General features: G+C 39.5%; 2 protein-coding genes across 2 annotated transcripts; both read left to right on the top strand.

The window, feature by feature from the left end:
* The first annotated feature begins 3,078 nt into the window (after positions 1–3,078).
* LOC126784001 (putative F-box protein At5g55150) lies at positions 3,079–4,218 on the top strand. The gene has a single exon (XM_050509515.1). The coding sequence runs from the start codon at positions 3,079–3,081 to the stop codon at positions 4,216–4,218; it is 1,140 nt and encodes a 379-aa protein (XP_050365472.1).
* A 4,338-nt stretch (positions 4,219–8,556) lies between these two features.
* On the top strand, positions 8,557–12,717 carry LOC126784002 (uncharacterized). Its single transcript, XM_050509516.1, has 2 exons — positions 8,557–9,616; positions 9,785–12,717. Exons 1-2 carry the CDS (start codon positions 8,557–8,559, stop codon positions 12,715–12,717), a joined length of 3,993 nt encoding a protein of 1,330 aa, XP_050365473.1.
* Positions 12,718–13,940: the final 1,223 nt, after the last annotated feature.

A 13,940-nucleotide genomic window follows, 5' to 3' on the forward strand; every position in this document is an offset into this window, starting at 1 on the left:
TAAATTAAATATGTGATTATTAAATTTGTGGAGAATATAGTGGTGTAGTTATGGAACACCTAGCATTTTATGAAGGAGTTGACTACACCTCATACAAGGAGATGTGTGTATACATGTATGGAAACTGTTTTTTTTTTTAAAGAAACCACTTAGTTTGTATAAAAATGAAATCAATGTCAGGATAGCTATTACATACCCATCCGCTACCATCTACAGATAGACAAGAAGTTGTGAGGGACACTCACGACGATACATAGCATAGGTCTACTCATTTTACGTGAATCTCAACTTATTCAAGCATGTCTATTCTACAACTAATCTAGCATGAAACAAGTCAAGAATGCCTAATTAACAACTAAACAGTATAAAATAGACAAAATCAAACATCTACGTCATGTCATTATTCTAGTAACAAAAAAAAAGATGCAGACATGAGATGAAAGACCTTTGAGACCCATAAACCCCATAGCTAAAGTCTACACACACTGTAAATAGCAACTCTATTTTAAAAACAGTCCTTCCTATTTGCAGATAAAAGTCTTTATCTTCATCAATTTGTTCACTTACTTAAAGAGTTATCATAGGTAATGACTTTTGGAAACACATTCGTACAATACTACTTAAATTCTTAAAGAGCTAATATAAATCAATCATTAGACAAAGTTGTATTACGCTAATCCATTTCCAATAGGCTTTGTCTAAAATTACATTTGAAACTAGATCATGATAACTATCAATACTTGCATTCAAGTAAAAGAAGTTCCTAAAGACAACATGAATGGAAACTCATGAACAAATTAAAATGAAAGAGAATATAAAGAATATCAAAAATGCAGTACTAATCTTGAACTTAAACTATAAGACCAAGCTTATTATTCCAGAAATCCAGTAGCCAAACCCAAACAAAAATGGGGCAATTGTAGCTAACCCAGTAGCATAAATCACATAAACATAATTCAAATGAAAGAAACACAAACCAGAAACCAATGAAATCAAATTGGATAATCGAACTGTAAGCAAAGATGAAATAGATCAAATTAGAGATGCAAAAAATACCCAACTCAGCAATTTAACCCAAGAATGCAGAGAGAAACGAAAGCCCAAGGTGGAGATCAAACCTGAAGACGAGCAATGCAAAGAATAGAGAGAGCGAGAAATCGGAGACTAGCTCTGGCGAAATGGGATTTGAAGATTCCTCCTATCGAGAAGGAACTCGGGGGAGGATGTTTTCTTCGGGAAAATCCCTTCTAATATTCCTTATTAAAATCCCGGGTATTCAAAGTCCCTCCCGGTTTTTTTTTGCCAAACAAGTGATTTCTCCATGTAGGATTTGAAATCCCTTCAAGATGTCATCTCCCTCTTCCAAATCCCTTACCCAAACACTGCCTAAGTGACTGAGGCTGTTGCCTCTTAGGTCTCACCCCATGTCCGGGTCTGGGTATGTTGGTACAAAAATCGTAGAATGCGGATTCTATTATGTTCTTCAATTTTGATTTTTAATCATACTTGCTCTTTCTAAAATTTGGGTATATACTGAATTGAATTTAGTTAAACGATCTTGAATTCCTTTTGTATATTAAATTTGCTCATACTTTTCTTCTTTGTACAAAGCAGATAGGAGAAACAAAAAGAAAGAATTTCGGTGCGCACGAGATATCTGGATGTTAGGAAAACTGCCGCAAGCCCATAACGCATTTTGATTTCAAGTTTTCAACTGCTGGTAGTTCACACTTCACACGGTATAATTAATACTGATAGGATACCATTTAGTCTCAGCTTGGATTAGTTACATCTTTTACTCTTTTAATTAAGGTCATAAGCAGAAGGTATCTAAACCTAAACTCTATGTTTTCATTTTGTTCCAAGATTTTGCTTTGTAGGTTCTATAACGTTTTTGGTATGGATGTAAGTTGTAACCTGATTCACTAACAGTTTCTAATATTAGTGTCTGAGGAAGTAAATTTCTTTCTCTGTATGTACATGAGCAATTGCATCCCTGGTATATTCATGTAATCTGATCAACCCCATACCTTCTTATTCTCTTGGCAGAGATTTAGCTTCTAGACGCGATGCTTCGTCTATTATAGTAAGAGGGACTTGACTAACAACATCCATGCTAAATATCTATACCTTTCCTGTTATTTTATGTGAGATGGATTACATTTACTAGCCATCATTGTTGTAATGGTTGTACTATTTAATTACCAACAATTTGATTGTAATTTGTTGGATCATTGATGTCTACTTTAACATAAATATATAGTGATTACGAGATTAATACGTATTTTAGAAGAACATGAGACGCATAGGGCGTGTATAAATGCTAATATATAATTATGCACGTACGTGTGTGTATATACATTTAGTAGTTAGCATGCATGCATTTATCACTTTTTCGTAAACATGTTGTAATTATTAGTTACAACTAGTAGTGGAGCTAGCCCATGCAAATAGAAGAATCGAAGAGTGTGGGCGATAAAGCAGTTGCTACGCCAAAAAAGCCACGAATTACACCTTTTTTTTCCGTTATCGACTAATCGTTGATATAAATTAACATGTATAATTGGGTACGTGTAGGAACTAATGAATGTAGGATCCATAATCATTCGATTCATATATAATATGTGTACCATACATGCTAACCAATAACTTGTCCCAGGCGAGAATGCTAGGGCATTCTTGCTTCATGGATATACTTATATAAAGAATTTTAAATTGACATACAATGAAAAAGGGCGAACGTGGCCAGCAAAATAGAAACAGATGGTTAAAAGAAGAAACACATGCTCACGGTTGAAAGTTTAACACATTGACCAAAAAACAAAAGTTTAACACTTGGGACAAAAACTGTCAAAATTGTTCACATAACGTCACCGTAAAGCTAATCCATAGTGGAATAGAAATCCGGGGTATTTTTGACCAAAAAAAGAAGAAGAAATCCGGGAGATTCCGGCCTATTCCCATTTAGTTTGTTAGCAATAATCCTATTCCCTAACAAAGTAGGAGATTAATTCTACTATATAGGACCTTCAATTAAGCATCTTCTGAGATAGATGTTACAAATTACGAGTTACAACAATGCATTCAGATTGGGCAGGACTACAAAAGGATTTGCTCGGTCAAGTTTTGACGAGACTAGAATCACCGAAAGATTATTTGCGATTTAGCGTTGTTTGTAAGTCATGGTTTTGTTTGGCAAAGAAGAATCAAAGGGAACTCATGTCAAGACGCAGTCAACCTCCAATGCTCTTGATCACTGATGAAGAAAATTCATGGAGATTATACAACATCATAGATGATAAGGTTCTCGACATGCAATTAAGGGCGCCTAACCGACGATTTTGTGGCTCTTCAAAAGGATGGTTGATATTCGTCGATGAAACGTTTGCAATAACCCTACTAAATCCGTTCTCTGTGAAGCTCAGAGAGAAGAAAAAGAAAGCAAATGCAACCATCATTCGTCTTCCCCCTCTGCATGGTGAAAAATGGTGGATTAGAAAATGCGATTATTATGTCTGTAGAGCCTCATTGTCATCAGACCCAATATTGGATCCAGAGGATTCTGTTCTTACGGTAATATATGGTGAAAAGTATCAATTAGCTTTTATCAGATGCAGTAAGGATAAGCGTTGGACATATGCTGACAATAATTTCTGTCCAGTTGAAGATGTGGTTTATTCTCAAGGTGTAATTTATGCAGTTGATAATGACAGCCGACTTTTCTCTTACAATATCAGTACATTGTCCAAGTTGGAGCTTTCACAAGGTAATTCCTCATATGCTAATAAGATATATCTTGTATTCGATTCCGATGAGAAAGAGATTTGGATGGTTAAGAGGTATATTAAGTACAAAAACATTAAAAAATGGCTACGACGCGAAACCACAGAATTCAAAATCTTCAAGATGAATATTGATGATGAACATGAGTGGATTGAAAAAGAAACCCTAGGTAATGTTGCTTTCTTTGTCGGTGATAATTCCTCTGTGTCTGTGGTGGCTTCAGATTTTCCAGGTTGTCGATCTAATTGCATATACTTTAGCCATGATGATGATTTTATAAGTAGTAGTCTTGAACCATATGGACCTAATGATTGCGGAGTATATGACATAGCGAGTCGTCGTGTCTTAAATCCATATGCAGAGGATGCTGAAAAGTTGTTGAGGCAGACAAGCGGGCGACCTCCCATCTGGTTTGTGCCGCACTTTCAACTTTAACAATTTTCTCTGGTCATCCCGTGGCCAATCTCTTTGTGACATTTTTCTTCTTCTTTTTGTACAACAATTGGACTCTATATGAACTCTCTACTTTATATATTCATCCACAAGGAAAGGATAATATACACCTTCGGGCACGTCCATTAAAATATTCACATCAACCATTCGCATAACTCCAACGTGTCAGTCAAATATTTACAATGACGGTCAACGTTAACGCTATTAAAGATACTACTTCCGACAAACGAAACCAGAGCCTCTTGCCCCAAATCCTCATCCATATCATCCTATGAAGCACGGACACGCGGACAAGGGTCCGTATTGCGTGTCCGACACGGACACGGACACGTTCGGACACGTGAACTCAATTTGGACACGGCCCGGACACGCAAGTGTCGGAATCGGACACGCGGACACGCACCAACTCATAATAAAAGTGAAAGTGCTTATGGTGAGAATCGAACCTTGGTCATCCAAGGCACCCAACAACTCCTCAACCATTCCAACAGATTCAATTTTTGTTATATTTATGCACACTTTAATATATATAAGGAGATAAACTCATGATAAAAATAAAAATGCTTGTAGTGGGATTCGAACCTTGGTCATCCAAATGATCCAACAAATCCTCAACCATTCCAACAGATTCAGTTTTTGTTATATTTATGCACACTTTAATATATATACATCTAAATACTTTCAAATTTTTAAATTAATTTTTTAATAAATATATATATATATATATATATTAAAATAATTTTAATTTCCGTGTCCACCACGTGTCCGTGTCCAAAAAAATTTCTATATGCCGTGTCTACGTATCGAATCGTGTCCGTGTCCATGCTACATAAATATCATCTCTCTTCATATATTGAGCGTTGAGAATCGAAAAAGTTTAGAGGGACGAGAGTTTGAAGACAAAGAAGATGAACATAACCAGAAAGAGAAATAAAGGGGTTGCATCACTTACATGCTTTTGGTAACTTGAGCTTGTTTCTGGGTAAACCTCCTCGTATCTGAATCCTAACAAAGAGACTAGAAATTTCTCTCAATTCCAGGATTCACCAACACAAAATCGTACCAATTTTAATAGTTCTTTATATTTTTAATGGGTTTTTTGTATTAATGATGGTTTGCCCCATTGGAAAGAAATTGGGTAAGTGAGCGGGTGGGAGAGAAGCCCTCTTGTTCTATACCTTTGAGCCTTCAAGAGCTTATGAGCTGTGGATTTAAATTGGGGTTTTTAGGAATCAGAATATATAATAAAAATAGATAATAATAATCTCATAGAATAAATAATAGATTATGAATATGGATTGAGTAGGTGGAACCATGGAAGTATGATAATCAAATTGTTTGTTTGATGATGTGAGAAGAATATGAATTCAAAGGTTGTAATTTGTAAAGAAAGTCGGTGAACTTCTCTGGTTCTCCATGTCCAGATTTATAGAAGTTGCAGCTAACGTCTGTGTTTTAAACTAACAATGCACGTGACCACGTGCTGCTGGTGCTGGTGCTCGATGGTGTGCTGAATAGGCTCCCTTCATCCACATAGTTTACTTGGGTATATCAGCATTGAAAGTTAACTTATTAACCAGTTTTGGATCCATTTCAAAGTTTAATACAAAGTCTTAAATTATTTAATGTTGATCCCAAAAGATGAATCAAGTCGTGAATCAGTAGTTTACTCTTATGGTAACCATCTCCAATGACATAGTCAAATCCTACATGAATCTTTAACAACTATAATTGATTATTAAAATGCAAATCCAACAATGAATTTATTTGACATGTGTATAACTCTTTCAAACTACGATATCAAATTTGACAAAAGGAAAAACTCTAACCATTCAATTTCTTATTGCTTTCTCTCTTCTTCTCTTTCATTCTCACTTACATTCACACCCACAATTTTCATATCAACTTATAATCTCTCTTATTGTTATTAATAAAATATATATTTATAAAAATAAAATATATATTTATTTTGACAGTTTTATTGAAGTGCAAATTTCTCAAAATAGTCATAATTCACCTCACATCTCAAATTCAAATTGACAAAATTTATCTTTCATTGGAGATGGTCATCCCCTAGTTTCTACCATCTCTTTTCCCTCCATGCCAATCAAGTCGTGAACATTACCACCCCGCAACATCCAGCAACGTTACTCTTCCCATCGTTCAAGGCATATGGATACGTAATTTTATATGTTGAGTTACTGAAATTGTGTACAAGTGCTTCAGTGGCATTGTATCAGAGTTTTGTAATACAGTAAAACGAGTAGCTGAGGCTTCTAGAACCATGACCAAAACCAAGGCCAAGACCACCACAGCCGCCATAGCTGAACCAGACCCAAAGCCAAACCCTCTTCTAACCACCTCCATTGTTCTCTTTGTGTTTCTCAATCTCTAGCTCAGTCTGGAACACTGAATGACATGCTCAAAGCTGATATGGAGGCAATGAGGCTTCGTTGGCTACTCCCTTCACAACTAGCTTCTGCTCTCTCAATGCGTGATTGATTTCCAGAAAGGCTTTAATGTACATGTTGTGAATGTACAAACAAGTCTTTTTCTCAGCTACTTTTACCCTGTGGTGGTTATCTATTTGACCCATTAGATGGTTGTTCTTAACAGCTTTGGTCTCTCTTTTTATTTTAATGGCATCTTCTTCGGTCCCCCCTGTGGAAGTCCCCTATGGGGACGACGATATCATAGAGGCCATGACTGTTAGATTTGAGGGCAAGGCCGACTTCAATGATTTTGAGTTTGGCATTGATTTACTTGGTACTCTAGTAGCAGATGTGGAACCCAGCTGCAATATGGTCAAAGCTACACTGCTGGGGATGTGGAGGACTCTGGGGCAAGTGCGCATTGTCCGGTTGAAGGAGAACGCCTATCACATCTCGGTGGGCTCGGAGAAACTGGCAAGGAGGCTCCTGGATGGTAGCCCTTGGGATATTAAGGGTTATTGCTTTTCAATCCGCATCTGGCCTCACTATCTTTCCATTGAGGAGATGGATACTCAAAGAACAATGTACTGGATCCAGGGCCATGGTATTCCCCCAGAAATGATTACGGAGGCGAATGGAAGGAGACTTGGGAACATGATCGGCTCAGTTCTTGAAGTGGAGGATCCGGTGAAGTCTGGCAACAAAAGCTTCATTAGGATACGGGTTGATTTCAATGCGAAACGCCCACTGGCCACTTCAGTCAATCTCCCCAGAAAAATGGTACTTCTCCCTCAAAGATAAATCCAAGGTATGAAAATCTTAAGGTATTTTGCTTTAATTGTGGAAGATTAGGACACATGAGCTCTTCGTGTGGTTACCAGATTAACCCTAAGCTTAAGGCGTTAGGGGTGGTCTATGACCATAGACTTGTGGCAGAGCTGCCACAGAAGCCAGTGTTCACCCAGAAGCATTTCCCCTTGGAGTTTCCTTACGCTCCAACGTCCGGCTTTTTTCGCCGGAGCAAAGCCTCTCCGACAGAGCATGGGACAATTTCAAATTCTTAGGAGCACCAAAGGATGGAGGGGGACATGACCATTATTCCCCCGAGGATTGTGTTGGATAATGATGGAGCTCTGGTGCACTCAGTTGTTAAAGGTGCTGAGTCAGATTCCGTAGTCAGGATTCCCAGCCCTAGGTATGAAAAAGGCTATGCTAATTGGTGGAACCCTGATTCCCATGGGTCAATTTTTCGAAACGGGAGCGTGACTCGTGCCATTGGAAGTCTCAATTTGAATAAAGACTGGGCTGACCCCGAAGTCATACCCCTGTGGGCCTTCAAAAGAACTGAGGACTATTTTCGGGCCAATAGATATTATCCTCATGATACTGGGCCTGATAATTTGGATGACCAACCTACAGAAACACAAAAGTCACGTGATCTCCATTTGATGGAAGTCCCGCTATTAACTAAAAGGAATCCTGATTCTGGCATGGAGATTTCTGAACTGGTTGAGATCAATGAGGGGGACAAGGCAGATGGGTGCTCACAGAAGAATGAGGTTTCACTGTCGGGCAAAAGGAAGAGACAAAGTAAGATGAAAGGAGCGCCAAAGACGAGTACTAAAAAGCAGAAAGGCAATATGGTTCCAAATCTGAGGCTATCTGCTGGAATCGGGAAAGACAGAGGAGGAAGGGGCCCAATGGGTGGTAGGGGAAGAGGTAGGAGTACACAGGTCTGTCCAGTATGCCCTGATCTCGTCTCTGCTAGTAAGGAATCGGAACCAGGAGCTAGTGAACAGATGATGACAAAGATGGTGGATGAAGGTACGGAGGATTTGACCAACCTCCGGGGTGGTGGCGGCTGGCCGAAATCAGCCGCAAGGGATCCATGATAGCCATCTCCTGGAATTGTCAAGGATTGGGGAAGTCCTTGACAATTAAGACTTTGGGGGAGTTCATACAATCCCACAAGGTTGATTTTGTGTTTCTATCTGAGACCCACAATGATGATGTGGTAGTGAATAAGGTCATGAAAGATTTAAAATTTTGTAAGAGTTTTACCGTCCCTCCGATTGACTCTGCAGGTGGACTTTGCTTGTGGTGGAATCAGGATTACACGGTTGTTATTTCAGATTTTTCTAAGAATTTTGTTGATACATTGATCACTGACCCTGCTATTGGTCAAGAGTTTCGTGTTACATGGATGTATGGTCCTCCTTATTATGAGGAGAAGCAGGAATTTTGGAGCAAGTGGTACTCCAGTGACCAGAGGAACAACATACCTTGGCTGGTCGTGGGGGACCTTAATGAGATGATGTGCTCTGATGAGAAAGACGGTGGTGCAGCCTGGATACCTAGTCGTCACAAATTTCTAGGGAACTTTGTCGACTCGAATGGGTTGATGGACATCGGCTTTAAGGGCCAAAATTTCACGTGGGAGAGAAAGGAGAATGGAACAGTTGTTCTCCAGGAGAGACTTGATCGTGCCCTGATTAACAATGATTGGCTTCTTCGGTGGCCGGACACAAATCTCACCCATTTGTCTAGACTGGGATCGGACCATAACCCCCTTCTCTTGGCGACTGACTGCGGGAAGAAGAGATGGAGGCCAAACTTCAAATTTGAATCCAGTTGGGCTGATGACCCTGATGCTGAACATATTATAGAGGGGTGTTGGTCTAATGGGCCGGGTCGGGCTCCCAATTTATCTTGGGAAATTAATCTAAAGAGGTGTCGATCGAGCCTTACGAAGTGGAGCAGGAAAAAATTTCCCATATGTAATCGTATGGTGATAAAGGAGTATCTAGAGGAGCTCGATGACCTTCAAACTAATAAGTCGATTTCCAGTACTGACCGCCAAGCGGAGATCAGCTCTAAGATCAACGAAATCTGGGGCAGAGAAGAGCAATACTGGAAGCAGCGCTCTAGGATCCAATGGCTTCAAGCAGGTGATTCTAACTCTCGTTTTTTCCATTTTTCCACCCTTCAATGAAGACAGGGAAACCGTATTCTACGAGTTCAAAACTCAGAAGGGGTCTGGGTATCGGGGGAGAAATCGATAAGGAAAGAGTTTGAATCACAATTTATGAAACTTTTTTCTTCTTCGGGACAAAGAGATTGGGGTCAGGCTCTTCAAGGAGTTAGAGGAGGGATTACGAGGGAGATGAATTCTGATCTGATAGGTCCTGTTTTAATTGCGGAAGTGAAAGATGCTGCTGACCAACTTGGAGCATTGAAAGCCCCTGGCCCCGATGGGTTCCCAGGTATGTTTTATCAGCGTTATTGGAAGATTGTGTCTAAGATTGTGGCTTCATCTGCTTCAAAGTTTGTGAAAGGGAAGGTTAGCTTACGTCGGATTAATACTACAAACATTGTGTTAATCCCCAAAGTTGAGTTCCCAGAGAAGACTAGCCAGTTTAGACCAATTAGTCTTTGTAATAATTCCTACAAGATCCTTTCGAAGCTCCTTGCGAATCGGTTGAGAGTGATCCTACCAGGTTTGATATCCAACAATCAGAATGCCTTTGTTCCCGATCGCCTTATTCAGGATAACTTATTACTGGCCCATGAAACCTATCATTACTTGAAGCTAAAGAAGAAAGGGGGCAAGCATGAGTTAGGGCTTAAACTTGATATGAACAAGGCTTACGACCGGGTGGAATGGGATTTTCTAAGGGTGGTTTTAATTCGGTTTGGATTTTGCAGTGCTTGGGTTGAACTGATAATGGAATGTGTTTCTTCGGTTACTTTCTCTATTGTCTTGAATGAAAAACCTGGGAAGACTTTTAGGCCGAGTAGAGGGTTGAGGCAGGGAGATCCCCTCTCACCCTATCTGTTCCTATTGGTCAGTGAAGTGCTATCATTGCGTATCACTCATGCTGTAAGGGAGAAGAAAGTTGTGGGAGTCCGTTTGTGTAGAGGCAGCCCAGAGTTATCCCACCTTTTTTTCGCAGATGATGCTTTGTTCTTCATTAGAGCTACTTTGAGAAATGTGTGGGAGCTTAGTGCTATCTTCAGGGAGTACTGCCTGGCTTCGGGTCAGGAAATAAATAAAGAGAAATCTAGCATTTTCTTTACCCCCAATATGCCGAGACAAATGGCGATACTTATTAGTGAAATGCTTGATTTCGCAGAAGTGGCTGATCCAGGATCTTACCTTGGATTACCAACAGTTTGGGGAAGATCAAAAAAGGAAGCTTTATACTACATAACTGATCGTGTTCAGCGTAAACTTGATGGGTGGAAAGAGCGCACTCTCTCTTGGGCAGGAAAGGAAATTCTAATCAAATCAATAGCAATGGCGATTCCGGCCTATCCTATGGCGTGCTTTAAACTTCCTCTTAGTTTTTGTGATAGTCTCAACTCTATGATCAGCAACTTTTGGTGGGGGTACAAGAGTGATGGAAAGAAAATTCACTGGAGGGCGTGGGATCACTTGACTAAAGCTAAGAGAGATAGTGGCATGGGTTTCAAGGATCTGCATCAATACAATATGGCTCTATTGGGAAAGCAATGCTGGAGGCTCATGTCCAACCCTTATTCTACTTGGGCAAGAGTCTTGAAGGCTAGATACTTTCCCAAATGTGGTTTTATGCAAGCAGGAAAAGGACGTAGCCCATCTTGGGGGTGGTCTAGCCTGATTGCAGCCAGGGATGAGCTTATGATGGAAAATCACTGGTTGGTGGGTAATGGCAATCTCATTGATGTGTGGCATGATCACTGGCTGCCTCCTCCTCACTCAGGAACGGTGAGTATTGTACATGGTACTCCCAATCCCCCTCCCCTGTTAGTGAATTCCATTATTGATTGGGAGAATTGCTCTTGGGACTTGAGAGGTATTAGTGATTTTATTGCCCCTCATATGATTCAATGCATAATTAACTGTCGACATGGGAGTTTGTTTGACATAGATAAGTTGGTTTGGCCTTACAATAAGAGGGGGGAGTACACTGTCAAGGGTGGTTATCATCATCTCCACCAAAAAAGTGTTAAATTGGTGACATCGGGGCCGAGCTCTTCTCATACCATCCACAATTCTGTGTGGAAGCTGATATGGAATATGAAAACTATCCCTAAGATCCGTCTATTTTTGTGGAGGACTCTGAGTAATGCTGGGCCTACCTACTTTAATATGCACAAAAGGAAGCTCATCCCTTGTCCCACTTGCCCCATCTGCCATCAGCAGGAGGAATCCTTCACTCACACTCTTCTTCTTTGCCCTTGGGTCCTCCCAGTGTGGTTTGGCTCCCAGTTGGGGTTAACTATCAATCGTCAATCTATCACTACTCTTGATAAATGGTTAATGTTTGTGGCTAAGTCCCTGGGAGACTCGAATATGAAGGAGGAAATTTTATCCAAATGTGCTTGTCTCATGTGGTCTATTTGGAAAGCTCGGTGCAGTTTTGTCTACAAGGGCAGGGATTTGTGCCCCTCTGATACCATAGATCAAGCAAACACTTTGTTCTTGGAGCATACTGCAGCTTTGAGATTGATCCCTCGGGCCACATCAACTGCCAGAGGTACTGATAATCAATTGTGGACCCCTCCTCCTGATAATGTTCTCAAGGTTAACTGTGATGCAGCTTGGCTAGCCCCGAATCGAGCTGGTATTGGTGTGATAATTAGAGACACTACTGGGGGGTGCATAGCTGGTGCTTCTGTTCCATGTCAAGCTGTGGACGTGGATGAAGCTGAAACATTAGCTATTTTGAAGGGTCTGATTGTGGCTAGAGACAATGGCCTTAGGAATATCATCATTGAATCTAACTCAAAGGCTTCTATTGAGGATATTACTGAGAAGAGATGTAGGAATTGGAGAGCATTCCACATCCATAATCAAATCAGAAACATCATGGTTCATTTTAATTCTTGTTTATGGAACTGGGTTCCAAGAAGAGCTAATATGGCAGCTCATTTTGTGGCCAAGCTCACTTATAGGAGTGAGGGTCCTCTTTATTGGACCAATTTACCTCATCCTTCTCTTGTTTCGGTTCTGGCTCGTGACTCTTCTCATGTGGCTCCAGTGGAGCAGCAACAGGGCATTGGCTGAGTACTTAGTTTGTTTTTAGCTTTGTTGGATTCCTCTGTGTCTATTCCTCTAGGTTTAGCTGGGAGGATCCTTCATATTCCTGTTTTTCTTTTCATTAGCTATTTATTGTAGTCTATCTCTGTGTTTACTTTTGGGCCTTGCCCCCAATGAAGTAATTCAATTTCAAAAAAAATGAAAGAGAAGAACGTTCTGGAGGATATAAGCATTTTGTTCTAGTTGCTTATTTATCCACTTTGTTTGCCACTTTGCTTATTCACTGTGTTTGGATTTTGTTCCTTATATCCACTGTGTTTATTCGTGATATATTAACTTGTGATCTATTAACCACATATTACATTGATGGTATTATTGAAATATGTAGTAGCGACTAATTTTGTGATGTGGAAATAACTAGTAGCCTTATCTAACGAAGCATATATATACCATTCACACCCATCTGAATCCTTCTTAGAACAATTGGCACTGATGCAAAACTTGGAATTTTTGGCATAGGTAAACTGAAATCCTTTCTCCACTGCATATTTGCAAAGTGCATCCCTAAATTCAGTAGCTCCCACAGTGAAGATTTAACCAATTCTATTAATATTGGCACTCCATTCACTCGAGAGATACTTTTTTTTTAGAGTTAATGCTAACAAAATTCGCAACTAACATGCTATCATCATTTTCACAGTTGGAATCATCACTACTCAAACAATCATCAACATGTTTAGTGATGGTATCAACACTCACAACATTACTATTTTCGACCATATCAGAAGACACCTTAGAACAACCTCCAATATCACGAACATGTATATCAATAAATGGAACGCCTAACATCTCAAATATAGCTAACATGACTGAGATATCAGCATCACACTCCAATTGGCAGTTTGAACAATTAGTAAGCGCATACATCATTACAAACTGACTATTTTTAATATAGTGGAACCTTGTAGAAACTTGGAGACACATGTCTTCATAACTAGTGACTGTTGAAATAGGTAAAAGAACTATCTCAGTCCCGTACGTGAATCGGCCATATATTTGCTTCGACATACTACAAAATAACAAAAGAAGCATTAAAATTAAATTTGCTAAACAACGGATACTGCTACTATCAGTAATATGCTACTATCTTTATTGAAAATATAAGATGACAATATTCTGCTATTGAGTTGATAGATTTAAACAACTAATCTATTTTACAAAAAACATCTATTTCACAAAATGATTAGATC

This window comes from Argentina anserina, chromosome 2 (assembly GCF_933775445.1).
Source record: "Argentina anserina chromosome 2, drPotAnse1.1, whole genome shotgun sequence".
In the NCBI taxonomy this organism is placed as follows: Eukaryota; Viridiplantae; Streptophyta; class Magnoliopsida; order Rosales; family Rosaceae; genus Argentina; species Argentina anserina.

Bases quoted from the DNA above. Each gene is read 5' to 3' on its own strand.
- LOC126784001 (XM_050509515.1), top strand. From the start codon at position 3,079: ATGCATTCAGATTGGGCAGGACTACAAAAGGATTTGCTCGGTCAAGTT.
- LOC126784002 (XM_050509516.1), top strand. From the start codon at position 8,557: ATGATAGCCATCTCCTGGAATTGTCAAGGATTGGGGAAGTCCTTGACA. The intron at 9,617-9,784 runs GTGATTCTAACT...CGGGACAAAGAG, and splicing joins GATCCAATGGCTTCAAGCAG to ATTGGGGTCAGGCTCTTCAA.